Genomic DNA, 17,815 nt, shown 5'->3' with positions numbered 1-17,815 from the left:
AGCGCCACGTAGAGGAACTAAAAAACGGGGACAAAACGCGTACAGTTTTTTAGTATACGAGCAGTGGTGAGTTCAGGTGGCTGAGTTCGGTTAGTTGATAAAAGTGACGTATAATAATAATAATAATCGATAAAACATATGTTCCGTTCGGATGTTACAATAAGACCATGATAGAGACTCTAGTAAAGGGTTTGCGAATTTGGCTACTCATCGCAAAATTGGTTATCACGGCTGCTGTTTCGGCGTCAATTTTTTTTTATTTGGCGAGGTGGCGATTTTTGGCTACCTTACTCGTTTTTGTTCTTTTCTTTCTTGTGTTAATGTTACGTTCCGAGAGGAACGTTTCGAGTCGATTCTGATTCGCCGCGTGATTTAAATCGTTCTCCTGACTTACGTAGTTGGTGTATGTAAATCTCGGGAATCCGCTGATCAGCTCCTCAGATCTTCTCGTTCAACTCGCCTACAATTCTGAAAGTTCGTTAGGTAGGGCTCGTGCCAACCATCACTATGCGTGATTGAAATAATTATTTATGACAACACTTGGGTTAATTACACATTTATTAACGGTCTCCTTCCAGTTCTCGATGGTAGGTTTACAATCGTGGTACAGATTGGTGTTAATCACTATCGCAGTGACAAACTGTTACAAGTCTCGAAGATTCTGAATGACTTATAATGATTTTATTCTAGGATTTTGGTAGAGATCTGATCTGTTCTCTATGATGTCTGAAGTTCTTCTGATCTATTCTATTTTCTGGAGAGGTTGAATTAGAGGAAAAGTAGGAGGAGTTCAAAAGGAGTCGCGGTTTCTCGCGGGTCTCGGATGATTGGTTAAGGATGATGAAATAATTGAGGGTAAGATTTCTGATTCGTGCATGAGATCTCGGTGGTGGATTAGCGCGAGGTAGTTGGTTTAGAGAAGCAAGCGGCGAATCGCTGATTGGTCTTGTTATCGTTAAAATAAGGGCGCTATCCTGGATTCTGGGAATAGGGGTTTCTTTATCTGTGAATTATCCGTGATTTCTCTTCCCATGTTTCCGGTGTTTAGTCTACTCGATTATCTTAGTTACTGCAGGTGTTTATTACTTGGGTTGTTACGGTGAGGTCGTAAATCAAAGGTTTTATGTGAAAGCTAATGTTGAAAGGTATAACGGTTAAATGAGAAAAAATATACATACCATGTATGTTATGAATATGACTGATAAAATAACGGTTAATCTAGCGTGTGAGGACTATCGATATAAGAATTTGGACGTTATGATGGTGACTATGTGTGTTAGTATTAATCCACGACTATCGGTAAGAGCACGTAAGGCTCTCTTATGGTAACTGCACGCTGGTCAGGTAGGGCGCAGGGAGGGCGCCGCCGTGGATACCGGCTGGCACGTAACATTAATGATGTTGGTCATTTCGACTAGCAATGCAGTGGTAAAGAGAACTTGCTTAGCACTGACGTTTATTAATACTCGAATTTGCAATAAAATGGAAATTGCCATGCTCGAAGCTCTTCTACGAATACCGCTGCATTTCAGTGTTCGGAAAGTGCTGCAAATCATTCAAGCCAACAACTGCAATGATCAACAGATTCAACTCGTCCTACATGTGTATGCATCCGAAGCTGAAACTTCGATGAATTCGAAAAACAAACATAACGAGACTGACCTCAGCGAAATGTTCGAAATTTTTCGGAAATAATTTGAATTCTTGGAATAGGAAGAAAATGGGATGAGTCGCGTACGTTGTAGACCAAATATACTCATAATGTGATACTAAACGAGCAAGTGTTGAACAATCCAAAGTAATTCTATGACAAACAGCTACTTTATTATCCATACCTTCTAGCTTCCTAATAAATTTATATGGATTACAAGGTATTCGAGACTAGTTAGTCATTTCAAAGTTTTCGATTTTAAAAGATCAGTCAACTCACGCGGAAGTATACTGTTTCTGGCTACATACGAATCTTCCACGGCGACTTTTGGCGCCTTTGAGAAATCTTTGGATTGGCTACTTGCTCGACAGCTTTCGGCGTCTTGAGATATCGAGAGTTTGGCAACCCTGCATTAGTCCGCAGCTGTTCACAGCCGTCAAAACGAAACAGCCACGGGTGCCAGCTGGACATTGGGGTTATATGATACGTAGTAATTATTAGAACGTCCGTAGTCGATTTATTCTTTTGTTTCTAAACAAGCAAATGCTCACACGACATATCACATTCATGCAACAATTTCACCCACCCATACTGTTGTAAACTACGCAGACGAAGAATGGCCAAGTCCATTGAAGAGGTTGAGGATTTATTCAGCACAAGTCATACTAACGAACCAGTCAAAGGTAACAGTGTTATGACTATAACTATTTCTTGGAAAACTCCCCATTATATGAAATAGAATAAATGGTCAAGAAGAAATGTTGTACCTATTCTACTTATGGTTTATTTGTCTGTATTTTCTGTCCCACCCTTTTTTGCGGTTGAATTCTGCAACATGAGCATGAATGTTACTTCTGTCCTTAAAATTTTGCTGTTAATCATATTCAAAAAACAAAAATTGAAAACGAGAAATCAGAAACTGAGTGAAATTCATCAGACAGTCTGATTGAATTTTCTATGCAACATGTCAATGCTACAGAAGATGCATCGCAGCCAGCAAATCCTACAGTATCGTACGACGATATCGCAACCAAGTTACTTAACGAAAGACTATTACTCACCGCATTGGAGATGCACGCTGAATTATGCGAAGCAGGAAGTGAACTGCCTATCCTTAGGGATTATTTTTCAAATCCAGGGAACTTTGAGACTCAAAACATCAAGCCGGAGCCTTACATTGCTTTGCGTGAGTAGACTTTCTTTAAATAATTCTTGCTTGTAAATATTTTACGTGTCACAAGTTTGTCAATCAACTTGTATAATTTCAATGTCATATCCGCTGTACTGCTTTTCAAAACCTTGACTATCTCATAATGCTTCATGGCCATTGTCAGCTGTTTGACCATCTTTTTTCGAATATGAGCCGTACTTCCTCAGCAATTTTCATCACGAGTTGAATCTTTTTTCTTAATTTCCTTGACCAACTGTTTCAGTGAGCACCTCGTATTTATTCATTTAATCCTTAGACATTATTCATAAATCAATCTTACTTCACTAGCTAGGTCACTCAGTCAAGCTACCCTAGACTCGCTCGATATGACAAGATATTCGGAGGACGGTGGCGGAATAGATGAACGTGTCGCTATACTGGAATTTGAACTCAGAAAAGCAAGGGAAAATATTTCGGCACTTAGGGCCAACCTTACCGTCGCCACAGGTGAAGCTGCTCATTGGATATCATGTATTTGTCCTCCTGATAATATGATATCTCATGCTACATTTATTTCTCTTGTTTTAAAGAGTCTGAAGCAATGACGCCAGATACAGGGCTTGACAAACAAATAGTGATTGATTTCCCAATCAAACCTCACGAACAGCGAGCGCTTAATTATCTTGTCAACGAGTACCTCTTAGCTCACTCCTATAAGCTGACGTCTATTACATTCAGTGATGAGAATGAAAACCAAGATTTCGAGGACTGGGATGATGTTGGGTTGAATATTCCAAAACCTGCACAGCTCTTGCAGATATACAGGGAATTCATGAGGGCTAGCGGCCACGACAAACCACACTCAGCAAATGTCAGTGTACAAACAGAATTTGTTCAAGATTTGAATTCGGAAACAGTTGACAAAGATGAAGAGTTGAAAGAAATGGTTAGTACTTCACTATTAGAGTGAAAAAAACGAGGTATGAATAAATATCCTTAATATCTTGTAGTCATTGATTTTTGTGAAACCCAATTTTGTGAAACCTGTCCGCTACACTAAAATAATCATGTAGTTTTAGTTTGAAGAATTTTTCTATAAAATTATGTAGTTATTGCCTTCCAGCACTAGAAAAACGAAGCTTTGTTAATATGGATTAGCGGTGTAACTGGTTCTCTTATGTTTTCTTGTGCAGACTTTTGAAATACAGCAATTGAAAGAACAAAGAGCTGTTTTAGAGCGAGAAAAATCAGAGCTAGAAGGACTTTTAGTTTCGAGTGAAACTGATTTAATACTTGGCGAGACAAAGGTGAGAGCAAATAAATGCTCATTAAAAATATCTTGAAACCTGCTTAATCGAAAATACTGAAACTGAAGATTCAACAAAGTAAGCAAAAAAGTCGAATAATTTTATATATCTAGGATAGCACAGGGACGATACAAACGATAAACTCCAACTCATCAACCCCTGAAAAGTTTGAGATTCTTGATTCGATGCTCCAGGATATTTCTAACATGACTCAAGAATCTTGTGGAGATGATACAACCTCAGTTGTGACTAGCCTGAATGAAACCGATCCGGGAGATCGAGAATGGACAACGCTACAATTGCCTAGACCTGATGTAACGAAACAGCCACGACTGGATTCTTGTGACTCTTCTTTCAGGTGTGATATTTTGAGGAAGATAAGCTGGATCAAAGCAATAGTTGACAAAATTATCCCTAATTTTTCAGAATCTTACCAGCCAATTTTGAGAGAGAAGTAGTAACTCATTGCGTGGTGAACACGTCCAACCCTGCAACAGCATTCATAGAAGATCCACTGAGGAATAGCGTGACTCAGAAAAGTATTATTCACATATTGACGTACTCTTTGCCCAGAATAATACCAAACGTTATACTTAATAAAAGAGAAGAGACAATACCTCTAATTCTTAGCGCAGTACAACTGCACACGAACAGTCGCGAGAGGGAAAAGTTACTGCAGTTACTTTTTAACCTGAAAAAGAGGCCGCAGGAGGAGGAGAGGTTGAAGATATTAGCTGGTAAGCCCTCTAAAATCAAATGCATGTGTGAGGGATCTTGTAAAGTAAACCCGTCACGCTCAAGCCGGGCCAGCTAACAACAAGTAATGTCAGGCATGTAGTCACTTGGGTAGCTTGGAAGGGTCCATTTCACAAAGTTATCTTGGTGTATAAAATTGTGCTGTAAAACAATTATCAACTTATCTTTATCTCATATTTTGTCACTATCACCAGGCTTAGTGGCAATGGCGAAATGTTCGAAGACTTCCATAGAAACTGGTGAAGTTTTGGGCCAGTGTTGGGAACAGAGTCAGCACAAGCATCTGGAACGAAGACTGCTGGCTGCAGAATGCTGCTCAGCCTTGGCTCCACATATTTCAGGCACAACAAGAAATTCTTTAATGCTTTCTATGCTGCAGCAAATGCTTCTAGAAGATACGGAGCCCGTGGTCAGAGCTACTGTTGTCAAGACTCTGGCGCTATTAGTAGCATTAATGGATGATCCGGACAAATATTTCCAGGTGATAAAACTATATGATCATCAGCTTTTCATTTTATAGACTCGTTTGAAAGAATTAATGCAACAGCACCACGATGTAAGATATATAGAATTATTTCTTTCAATTTAATATTCACTTACAATAGCATTTTGTGACAACACATAATTGAATCAATATTAGAGTTCACAAATAGTAACACTACATAAAGCGGTTGTAACTCGTTTTCATCGCATGGAATATGCGGTCCATCTTAGATTGTATGAGTCACTTGCTACTCAATTTTCCAATAAAATACTCTTTTTTTTTTCAATTTATTGAGAGAAACTGGCAGCTAACGACCATGCATTTTGTCTTACTACTCGTTTTTGTAACAATCATTAATATTTCAGTGTGAAGAACTGACTCTTACTGCTCTGGATGATTCCTCATCTACAGTGGTTGAAGCTGCAGCTAAAATTCTTGTACCAGTGATAGCGCAATGGGCGCTTACACTTGGAAGATTTCAGTCCCATCTGCTGCCACGAATACTTAGCAAATTAAGGTGCCAGCTAAAGCCCTCACACCACCAAAATATCCAGAACAAAATTCATTCTGACGGAGATAGAGCTGTTGCATCTATCAATGTGCTGCAGTACCTCCTACCGCATACCGTTGTATGCGTTGCTAACACTGAGAATGTCAAAGCATTTGTTCAAGAATCAAAACCTTCGGACTTACGTAAGTACATATGGCTTTCCATTGTGATCGAGTCATCTTTTCTTCCCCATTCAAATTAATAGACTAGTATCTTGGTCAATACAAAGGAAAAATTGTTTTAAACAGTGTCTCGAGTTATCGAACAATGTGAGATGTCGTAATTAAAATTGTAGAATAATTTTTGACGTAGGAAGCCCCAAACAATAATAAGTTGACTCATTATCTGATCTTACATTAATAATAAAATAATTTTTTTAAGCAGCAGACGAGTTTTCCGCCCTTTGCCAGCTGTCCCTGTTAAATCCGAGAGTATTTTATGAAGGCGATATGGACATTACAGCTGTGCTTCACGCATTCTTCGCAAATACATGGGAAAATGACACTTGGCCAGAATTAGAGTGGCTATCTAATAAATTGTTTGTTCCTCCTATTACTTACTTTATTTTAATAATAACTTTAATTTCTCTGTTTGATTGTACTTGGTTTTTACAGATTACCAGATGTAATTGACGTAGTGAAATCGATTAACGTTACCCAAGAAGCTGTTTTGAATGCTTTCATCACATATATACATTCTCTCTGCTGTGCCTTTGGCAGACACATAACTGTATCAAAGGTCGGTATGAAACAACCATCCTATCCAACGCCTAATAAAAATTGCGAATCAAACCGGTTTATGGAATATTGAAAATAAATCATTTTGTAATGACATTCCATATCGCGCGAAATAGGATGTTGTGTTACTAGCGCGCGAAGTGAGGAATTTCCATTGCGTGTGAAGTTTTCAGCATGAGCCAAGGTGGGCGCTGTAAACACAAGTCAGAGATTGCCCAGCCATATGTGTAACACACACTATTTTTTGCAATACCTGTGAAGGAAAGTTTGATTTGCGAAGCAAACGAGTGTAATAAAAATTTAAAACAAGTCGATCAAAGGAAATCAAGAGGTCCAGAGGCACTGGCCTGACCTGATGAAACCTAACCGAAAGGTGCAAACTTCTGGTTAAATTCAGCACAATGATGTTACGCTAGTGGTGTGAAAAGTCTGTGCGTAAAATTAAGTTATCGGAAAGTGTGCATGAGACGAAAGAAAGCCTTAATGTGTAAAATTCAAAATTTCAGCTAAGCGCATGCGCCAGTGCCTTTTTACTGTACTGTTTAGAAATGGGGTACCTTAGGCACGCTTCATAAGCTTCGAAAATCTTACTTTCCAAATTTGTATTGGACAAAAAATTCATTTGCCTTTATCAGCGTGGTTCGGCTAATTTAATTTGTTCTTTGATCTGCGACTAGTTTCGATATTTTGTTAAAAACTCAAAAGCATGAAGTGAAACATTATGCAGACAAATTAATCGATCTTATTATTTACATACACGATGTTTCTTGGTATCCAAGATCAATAATAAAAAACATCCATAGATGTTTACGATTCAGACCTTTGTATGGGGTTCTTCTCAGAACTGTAACATTTATTACACATACCTAACTTACGTTGTACGTAATTCAATTGACGAAGAACAAAGACACAAGGGAAAAAAGGGAAGAAAATTGGCCATCGAAGAAGTTATTAAAGCAACTGACAAGTGTTAAGAAAAAGATTAAAAAACTAGATAGTATACTTACTTAATTTAACATAGAAAGAATGCTTAAAGTCAATCGCTGAACCAAATCAGGAATTTTAAACAAAAACATCTCTTAACAATCATCTCCGTGTATAAGCTTGGGTCCGTCATCTGTAAAAAGGTTTGAACCATCATCAATCTTACCGTCATCAAGATCCTTTCTCCAAACCATCATCAAAAAACCTTACTACAAGCAAACAGGAGATAATTCACTTATCCAGCTCTTTTGGAAACATTATTTTCCTAATCAATCAACGGAAAATAGTTATGAAGGTGTAAATCAAATTATACCACATGCCCCGGTAAACACGTCAAGAGAGAGCACACAATCACTGTTAATATCAAGAGACAAAGAGTCGCGTTTCATTTTTAAAAAATTAATTTATTAAAGAAGTTTCGCTTTGCAAGAATAACGCTACAAATTTAGTAGATCAGTGTATTGAAACCAGATTAGTAATTCTTAAGAATAGGTGTTTCGGATCAGTAATGAAGTACCTGTATGTGAACGGTTTGTCATAAGCACTCGACAGGGTCCTTAGTAGATTCCAGGTCAGATGTGTTCCGAAAGAAAAATGTTTGAATCTGGTTTACAAAATACTTTGTAATGATTGCAACAAACTTTACATCGGCCAGACTAGTAGATTGCTTAAGACAAGAATTAACGAACATAAACGCAATATTTTTGCTGATTTGGAAAAAGAATTAGTTTTGACAAAACATAGGATAGATTGCGACCATAATTTTAACCTCTTTGATGTCAGTATCCTCTGGGGAAAAGGACTATGGGAAAACGTTGATTTCAGATATGTGTGACATAGTAGGTGATAATAATGTCGTGAATTTGAGATCTGATACTGACAACTTAAATAAGTGGTATTACAACCTGATTTCAAATACATTAGCCTATTCTCAACCGATGATCCAACTTGGAAATTTATATAGTTGGATCTGTTGGCGCCACGATACTTGATGCCGTGTGATCTTTTGTATTTGATTGGGGTCATCGGTCTCTCTTGTTATTGACGTTGATTGTGAGTTCTCTCTTCGGGCGCTTACCAGGGTACCTGGTACAATTCAGCTTACACCGTCATGAGAGTTTTCCATTGATTTATTAAGAAAATAATGTCTCCAAAAGAGAAGGATAAGTGTATTGTCTCATGCTTGCTTACGATAAATCTTTTTCATGATGGTTTAGAGGATGGATATTGATGATTGGGAGATTGATGGGCCTAACCTTCTTACAAATAACGACCTAGGCTTACACACGGAGATGATTGTTAAGAGATGTAGTTTTTGTTTAAAATTCCTGATTTGGTTCAGCGATTGACTTGAAGCGGTCTTTCTTTGTTAAATTAAGTTAATATACCATCTTGTCTTTTAGCATTTTCTTGACACTTGTCGGTTGCTTTGATAACCGTTGTTCTTCGATGGCCAATTTTCGACCCCTTTTTTCCTTGTTTTTTTGTTCATTGTTAATTGAATTATGTATAACGTAAGTAATGTTTAATAAATGTTATAGTTCTGAGGAGGACCTCCACTAAAGGGTTGAAAGTCAAACCTCTATGAATGTTTTTTTTTTATTATTGACCTTGGATATCAAGAACAATCACGTAAGTGAACCTTATTTTCTCAGCCTCTAAAATAAGTCATACTTTGAATAATAATCTGTATTACATATTACTGGTGAATTTTGAAAATTTTTATCTAAACAACTTTTCAGCCACCAATTAAGGTTCGTTTTTACCAATTTTATTTGCACAACGGGTTCTTGCTCAAGTGAACATCAATCATGTCCCGCATCGACATGGCTCGATGATTTCTCATTGTCTATTTGATTTAAAAAATACAATATGACCGGATTCCTCAAATATAATAAAGCGCTTTTTTTTTTCTTTTTTTTTTTTATGTAATGATGTATATTCGAAATTGTCTCGGAATGTCAATTAAATCAGTTGGGCCGTTTTCAAAATATTGTAGTGACTGACTTTGATAACCACGTTTTGAAGAAAACGAGTTCAAAAAATAATGATGTGTAACAAAATGGACAATTTTTTAATTCACCATTACTTATTGTTGGCTATTATTCCAGAGCCATAAAGTAATCCCACAAGTAATTCATGTCCCTCTCATTTGACGATGAGTAGTGATGACCATTTTATCCAACATTATGCCTAAACTTGGAAATACAACATAGCCTCCGAGTCAGATAAACATGCTACAATATTATCATCAATATTGATCATTCCAGTAGAGTGAGAAATATAGTTGAAAACAACAGAAATTTTCAGTCAGGCTCAATCCATTTTATTGATTCCAAAATTACAATCGAAACAACAGCTTGGTTGACCAATTGAATATATTTCTCGACCATTAAGTTGTTAATGGATACTATACATTGGTCAGTATTGTTACGGTTACACCTGTTAGAAGGAAGTAACTATGACTACAGTGTAATTCAATGTATTTACAGACTTGCGTAGTTTCAGCATCTTTTGTTACGGGTTTAACTAGATCTATAGCAATATGAATTATCACAAAAATATTCCAGATGGAAACATGAAAGAAGTTGGTATAAAATTTCCAAACACTTGACACGTTAACTTAAAAGAATTTGGAAGAAAAACCAATCTTCTTGATGTTCTTATTGCACGTACCATTCTAAAAACGCTCACGACTTCATTCAATTTTTTAATATTCATATTCTAAAGCAGCATTTTGCCTAATATTTTCTAACTATCTTAAGCAATTTTATCAAAAAGGCAAAGTTTTTGGAATATATGAAAAGGGGAAGTTTCATTCAATAGTTTGGAGAAAAATAGTTTGTACAAATTTCTTTTTTTCATCTGAAACAAAGTTGAAGCTGATATAACAGGTTGAGAAAAGGTACCGTGTCACCCATGCTAAAGTATATCTTTGTACTTCGTGACCCAGGACTATCAATCCATACGCAACCAGTGTTCCTTGTAATAATCTGCGACTGTAATGTTTTCTCATTATTTATAGGAAATTTGTGGTTTGTGAATTATAGCTGATCAAAATTGGTGAATCAGATCGCAACTGATGACTCAGGATAGCTGATGAGCCCATGACAATCAAAATAGGATTCTCCAGGCTTATTTGGAGCCACGAGATACTACCGGATTAGCCAATTTTGAATGGCTGTATTTCGCAAGTGGCAAATTTTCTATTAGAAACAAAAAACTGTTCGGTCTCGCACTTTTGCGCTGAATACAATGGTATTTTATGGGACGATAGCCTTGAATCACCCTGTATATTGAAAATAGAGAAATTCAATTGCATATGACTTTTGCTATTACTATTTTTAATGGAAATAGAAAATACGACCCAATTATTTTCAAATATTCTACTTGATGTACATATAAAAAGAAGCAATTTTTTTTCCATGAAACATCGCTATGATGTAAATTCAATGAATTTAAAAGCTCAACCTTTAAAATGAATCCTAAAAAGACCTATCAGAAAATAGGCTAACAGAATAAAAACAACAATGCAAAAATCAATTAGTTCCATTCCAATAACGTAATCATTTTTACAGATTCAGCCCATTTTTGCTGCCAAATTGACGGAACTTGAGCAACAACTCATAATGTTGACACCCGACAGAGGAGCTCTGAGCTTAATGTTGATTCCGGCGTACTTGACGATTCTATCGACCCTTGATGTGACTGAAGTAACGAAAGCATTGAATCAATTTATTGTTGCCGTGGCTATAAGCGGCGTCAGCAGTGCAAGTCTACAAATGGCTGTTATCAGACTCTGTAATGAAACTCGACTGCAGGAACACGTTCTTAACGCTCTCTGGGATGGTATATATGAGTGCCTGGAATTTAAACTACTGTAACGATTCAGAAACAATTTCGATAGTCACAATGAATCCTTTTCGTAATCGATATTATGTGATTCTGAATTGTGTTAATGCTTTTGTTTACAGACAACTTTACGCTCCCTTGAACCGCTATAACATAATTAAAGATATAATTCTCTCGTTTTCTGTAACAAGGTTAATTTAAAGTCAGTATCTTGCTAGTTACTAGGAAAAGTTATTAATCCAGTTACTACAAACAGAAATATTTAACTGAACAACCTGATTGAGATAAATCCACCTTCAAAACAAAAATAGCAAATAAATTTAGTCTGAGATTGTTCACTACACCATTCTAAGAAGTGTAAATTTGAACATAATATCTACATGTTAAATATAGGAGTGGTTCATCAAAGATCGACAGTCCGATGTGCGACTGCAGTTTTATTCAGTTCTGTAATATCTCATATTACGGACCATTTAGCCAACACAAGAGTAGCACCAGCCATAGTGACACTGGCCAATGACACTGATTTGTAAGGATGATTTCTATATCAAAGAATTATTTAACAGATCCAAATCTCCAGTAACATTACATTTGTCAACTAATTCAAAAATACCTCATTGCAGAACAGTCAAAGCTGCCGCTATCCCAGCACTAGCTCATCTTGTCACTGAGTGTGGAGCCAAAGAGGCAAGGGATAAAGCGCGGTTGACACTGGAAATGATAGCTCGAGAACCACAGGGCATCCCGTCATCATTGGCAGTTTCTTTGGTCACTGCTCTCTCAAGTATCGCGCCAAACTGTCCCCAAAATTACACAGAAGATGGTAAGTCATTTATCAAACGAAAATTTGACTAACGTTTTTTGCAACACTTCTTTGGAAAGCTCCATGATCCGGTGAATAACTATCCTACCACAGAGAGCCAGCCCTGGGCAATGTTTCCATTAGATTCAGGGTGAAGTGCTAGTCGGTAATGTTCGCAATTTATGAGTATTTTATAGTAAAATAACAAGGTATTAGGTGTTTTGTCAGTAACATTGGGTTTTCTATTTTCCTTTAAAATGACAGGTAAAAATGATATAATGTCTGTATGTCAATTGACCATGCATGCCAGTACATATTACAATACCCATACTTACTGGCTATTTGAACTCTAGCCAACTAACCATTTAATTTTGCTGACATACTGTAGTGTTGCAGGGTGAGGAAGGATCGATCAGGCAACATTAAATAAAAGTAGACCGTTTCACGCTAAACTAAGTATATTATGATGTTACTGATTCGTACACGTGTCACCTTATGAATGAATGCTCATAATTCGGCTGTCTAGCAGTTACCCTGTTCATCGAGCGTCGCGCCCGTCTCGTGCACGCACACATACCTACTTTCATACCCATTCACACAGGCTAACTGCGTGGGTACATTACACATACCAACTCCCATTAAGCTTTAGTGGAATATGATTATTCAATGGATTTTCATACCCCATCAATCGTACATGAAACGCCCCACTTTTGAACACTGCAAAAAAATAACGTTGGCACATGCCTACAATTGAAATTCTTCATTTTCCACGCTAAGGCTTTCTTTGGCACATATGGAATTTCAAATAACTTAACATCTCGCACTGTGTCATTGAGCGCAATGGCGAATCCGATTTACAGAAACAGTGCCCACTTTTTCTGCAAGTCGAATTCGTCATAAGTTAATTAACATGAAATTTATGCGCTGCCAGTAGCAACTCAAATAAAACTTTCCGCACAGAGGTGTTACAAAAACTATGGTGTGTGTGACATGTGCGGATAGGTGATATCTGACTTGTGTGATTACAACATTCCCCTTCTATTCGTGCCACACGCAATAGTCATTCAGATATCGCCTACTTTCGGTTCCCCACATCTTACAAAATATACTAATTGCTGATTTGGTATTATATACAATTTGTACGACCGTCTCTTTAACTTTCAGTGATAGCTACCCAGTTAGCGGGCATAACGGCCTCCGCTCTTCAGCAGGCGCGAAAAATCGAGCTCACAAATTCCCTCGTCGAAGCCTACTCGGTCCTTGTCTACTGTCCACTCAGTAATCAATGCATTACCGGTGTTCTTTTGCCTGGGCTTAGGTACCTTGAAGTGCTCGTCAACCAAACCCAACCTCAGCACATAGAATTAGTGAATTCGTTACTCAAGGAGGCCACGTCCAGGCTGGATTCCGAGAAGCCATTGGAACGGTAAATTGCTTACAATGAAACTGAATTACTGAATTCAAAGCTCACGCCTCCTTTTTGTATCTTACTTTTACTTTCTCATTTGAAAAAAAACCTTCATTATTCTCAATTTAAAATAGAAAACGACTTGAGAATTTCTAATTAGTCACATTTTTTGTAAATGTATCTCAAATAACATTTAATTTTTTTTTTAACATTCTCGCGGGATTACCAATTGAATTTATGTACTTTTTTTCCCCCTGTTTATGTGTATCACAGCTCACGATTCATAGACTTTTCTTGAAAGTCAAATCTTTTTATTAAGAGGATGCTATATCAGTGTTTACCGTCCAAGTGAGGTGTCTCTAATTTTGCCTAGACTCGAAGCCTACACATCATTGATGTCAAAATGCTGCAGTCAGTGCGGATTTACATGCAATTTCAAATAAAACTATCCAAAATCTTTCTTGTTATGTGCGCAAATAACGTGCGGAAATGTATCTGTGCGATAAGTGGTAATTCAATCAGTGGAATTCATTTCTTGGCATTATTGTTATGTAAGATCAAACTTATTTTTCCATATTTGTAGGTAGCATTGCATGTCAAATTGCGCTGACTGCTGTATTTCAACATCATTCATGTGCAGACTTTGATAATAGTCAAAATAAGTGACATTCAATGCGGTCGGTAAAACTTCACGGTTTGAACTTTGTCGATATAGGTCAGAATGAAAGAAAATAATTTTTGACGACGTCAAATTCATGTCCAGCCGAATGGTTGTCACTACATTATTTTCTTTTACTGTGACCTACATCGACGAAGTTCAAATTATTAACTCACCAAGGTCACGAAATCAGCAATCAATCGGTAAAGATTAGAGTATACCATCCTCTTGAACAGAGCACGGGTGCATTTAAGAAAAATGTTTACTTTGAATAAACACATTTGTATGCTTCAAGAATAATCATTAACAGAAGTAGGTAATGTGCGTGATTTTTCAGTGAAATCACTAAAAATGCAATCCAAATTCATCGATGAATCAAGTATACAGATTTCTATTACAGATATTTAGTTGTTGTCATTTTCACAGATCGGCATCATCAAGTTCCGGGCTGTCTCTTGCGATAGCGAACGTGAACGTTGGTCAGGGAGTGGAGGACATGTGTCAGAGGATGAGTAAGATATTTCAACAGAAGTCAAACACGCCTAGTATGGCAAATATATTTCGTAAAAAGTAAACGGTTAATCAGTGAACTGTAATTATTTTTAAAAGAATGTTAGGTCACTTGAGGCACATCAGTTCGACATTGTTTCAGAAGATTGAGTTTTATATCCAAAATAGAAGCCAGTTCGAATTGTTTTTGCGAAAAGATATTCGTATCGTATCTACAAAGTGTGCTATGATTTTAGCAAGATGAAAATTGATTGGGTGTATGTGAGTATATCCATCTGCACCTGTGCAAGGAGAGTTCGATCGGGCTCATATCGGGCTCATGTTTTTGGGGTATCATATTATGCTTTCTCCTAAAACCCTGTCGGACTGATGTACATCCGTAACGTCATTCCTTCCTGCGTCACTTATATTTTATTGTATATAATTAATAATAATAGGAATTGAATTCAATAACAAGGATAGTTTGAAAAAAAAAAAAAATCGAGTCTGAGAGGATAGAATAAATTTTGAATTGATTATTATTTTATATGTTGCAGAGCTCATTTCGTATTTTCTTTTTTATGTAAATGAAGAACGGGAATTGTGGATAAAAGTTTATTCACACATAGCATTATATCACATATACATTAGGGCGGTTCAGGAAAAAAATGTTGTTTTCGCTTTCACCCCCTGAAATGTAGGTGTTTGATAGAAAAAACGGTTGCTGATCCGATTTTTATTTCCATTCATTTAACATGGAAACGTGTCATTTTTCATTGAGACTTAAAATACTCGGAACTATTCAAATTTTTCAAATTCATGCATAGATCTTTCGAGCTGGGTCTTCAAGTTTTTCAAATCTCTATAAGAAAGCATAGTTACAATCAGAAAAGACATTACAGTCATCTGAAAACTACTCATTTATACCGAAACGAAAAAATCGGTAGTGTTCTGATGATGATAATTATGGATTGTTATATAGAGTTGGGAAGCTTGAAGAATCAGCTTCAGGATCTATACATGGATTTGAAAAATACAGAATAGTTTACGAGTATTTTAACTTTGAACGAAAAGTGAAATCTTCCTATGTTAAATAAATGTGAAATCAAAGTCACAAGAGCGACTTCTTAGACTTGAGCTTGAGAGGTTGTTTAAAAAAAATATGTTGGAAAAAAAAAATTCTCGAACCATCCTATTATACATTATACATATTTGTATGTTATTTCGTTATCATTCAGTATACATATACAGGTATGACAGTTTTCTGACCGCACAAAGCATTGAAGAAACGTATCAGTCCAGTCATTGTGTCCGAAAAGAGGCAAAGAAAGAAAAATAAATCGAAAAGTTTCATTTTTAAACATTGTGTGGGCGTGGGGGCTTCGAAAACTCAACCTCAAATTGTCGACCAAGATTCTCTATAAGCCTTCTCCGCCATCTTGAAAAGGGTAATTTTTTTTTCGATAACTCGGCTCTTCGACGTGATACAAAAATTTCGATCATATACTTTATTTTAGCTTTTTTTACGCTCTGCAATTTGAGTTTCATAATTTTTTCACTTATTATTCATAGTTGTTGAAACATCGAACGAAACAGAGAATAATTAAGAGATTGAAACCCAGTTTTTCCATTTTTACAGCAATCCTCTATAGAATTGCTCTAATAAAGTTCTCGACAACTTTTGTACAGAACATTTATTTTTATAATGCAGTTTTTGATTTATAGCACAGCAAACCTTTCCAACCATGGTTATTGCTGAATATACACATAGTTAACGATTGATGAAACTGTAAAATTGGCCAAAATCACATTTGTACAATATAGATTTTATTCCGAACTTTTCTTCCTGTAAAATTGATATCTTAAGAGATATACCTACAGCGTAAACATTGCGTCGCGTGAGTGATCAGTGGAAATGTTAAACGTAACACACGAGTAGAATTTCATAAAATGGCAAAAAGTTTTCAGAACAATGACAATACTGTGTAGTGAATCTGTGAAAATTGTAAATAGTGTCAAAAACTACTAATAATTTATAAATCTTTCTTACCTGCATAGGTAGAACGTCTTATACATCATGAAAAATTTTAAATGCAGTGTGATGCAATTGTTTGTACATCATGTTATTTTATAAAAATGATGATAACGATAGCAATAACAACAACGAGAGTGACAATAATATCAATAATCATGAGAAGTCAAAGACGGGGAAGAGAATAACAGACCTCAATGGATACAAATTAATTAATTGAGGTAAAAAACAGACTGAAAAGTTTATTGTTTTACAAAAAAATGACGTGTCTCATGTATTTCGATGATCTGAAAAGAACGGAATCTCATACAAAATCACCCCAAGAGTTTTGCACTATTTGTAACATGCAGTTCCCAAAAACACTGGGAAAAATTCATTCTGGAGTGCCCGATCTACAACTGCCTTAGGGACCAGTACATACACATATTTCGCATGCACCAGTTGAGTCTCATAGGTGTAATTGAATGCAAGAACACGGCAGCACCCAAAGCACTGTTCTGCTGTATGGTAGGAGTGCTAGCCAGCCCTGCGATCTTATATAGCGAATGAATAGCGAATGCCGGCTTAGACTACTTCAACGTTATCACTATTTTACAAGTGTAATCTATATAGGGGTGAGGGGAGGAAAATAGACCCTAGTGAGCAAAATGGGCTCCCTATATAATCAAATGAGACTTCAAAAAGTGTCGATAAGCTTGAAATATATTTTAAGGCTAAAGAAAAAAAAAAGTGGCGTCAAAATTGGTCTAACGTTATTCCTTTCTTAAGTGACCCATTTTGCCCACCTCTCCCCTAAATCTTGATTATGATTCTACTGTACGATAATATTTCTTTCTTTTATATTTTATGTAGTATTGGGAGTGGGGGGCACGACATTAAATTAGGTATAATTTTGTTTAAAATCATTTTCTGGACAAACAAACGAGAGATTAAAGACAACAGAATTAAATTTCGG

At 36.5% G+C, this 17,815-nt stretch overlaps 1 protein-coding gene across 3 annotated transcripts; it reads left to right on the top strand.

The window, feature by feature from the left end:
• Positions 1–2,072: 2,072 nt before the first annotated feature.
• Positions 2,073–17,483, top strand: LOC124298712 (RAB11-binding protein RELCH homolog). Of its 3 annotated transcripts, XR_006906862.1 has the most exons (18): positions 2,073–2,334; positions 2,631–2,837; positions 3,150–3,308; positions 3,392–3,747; positions 3,995–4,108; positions 4,222–4,466; positions 4,535–4,845; positions 5,059–5,345; positions 5,714–6,041; positions 6,283–6,436; positions 6,513–6,636; positions 11,198–11,468; positions 11,865–12,000; positions 12,095–12,294; positions 13,438–13,699; positions 14,766–14,851; positions 16,080–16,276; positions 16,887–17,483. XR_006906862.1 is itself a non-coding variant. In XM_046751084.1 (17 exons), the coding sequence occupies exons 1-17, from the start codon at positions 2,268–2,270 to the stop codon at positions 16,094–16,096; spliced, it is 3,324 nt and encodes a 1,107-aa protein (XP_046607040.1). In that variant the 5' UTR covers positions 2,073–2,267; the 3' UTR covers positions 16,097–17,483. The 3 variants fall into 3 exon arrangements, 2 of the variants coding, with proteins under 2 accessions (XP_046607040.1, XP_046607039.1); XM_046751084.1 differs by having other exon boundaries at positions 16,080–17,483; XM_046751083.1 differs by lacking the exons at positions 16,080–16,276; positions 16,887–17,483 and having other exon boundaries at positions 14,766–15,109.
• The last annotated feature ends 332 nt before the right edge of the window (positions 17,484–17,815 follow it).

This window comes from Neodiprion virginianus, chromosome 2, assembly GCF_021901495.1.
Source record: "Neodiprion virginianus isolate iyNeoVirg1 chromosome 2, iyNeoVirg1.1, whole genome shotgun sequence".
Taxonomy (NCBI): domain Eukaryota; kingdom Metazoa; phylum Arthropoda; class Insecta; order Hymenoptera; family Diprionidae; genus Neodiprion; species Neodiprion virginianus.
The sequence above is the reverse complement of the archived record's forward strand: the minus strand, read 5'-3'. Positions and strand labels throughout refer to the sequence as shown.

What these genes read in the sequence shown, in the direction of transcription:
- LOC124298712 (XM_046751083.1), top strand. Translation starts at nt 2,268, where the DNA reads ATGGCCAAGTCCATTGAAGAGGTTGAGGATTTATTCAGCACAAGTCAT. An exon ending in TACTAACGAACCAGTCAAAG is followed by an intron (nt 2,335 to 2,630) that starts GTAACAGTGTTA and finishes TCAATGCTACAG; the next exon opens with AAGATGCATCGCAGCCAGCA. An exon ending in TAATACTTGGCGAGACAAAG is followed by an intron (nt 4,109 to 4,221) that starts GTGAGAGCAAAT and finishes TTATATATCTAG; the next exon opens with GATAGCACAGGGACGATACA.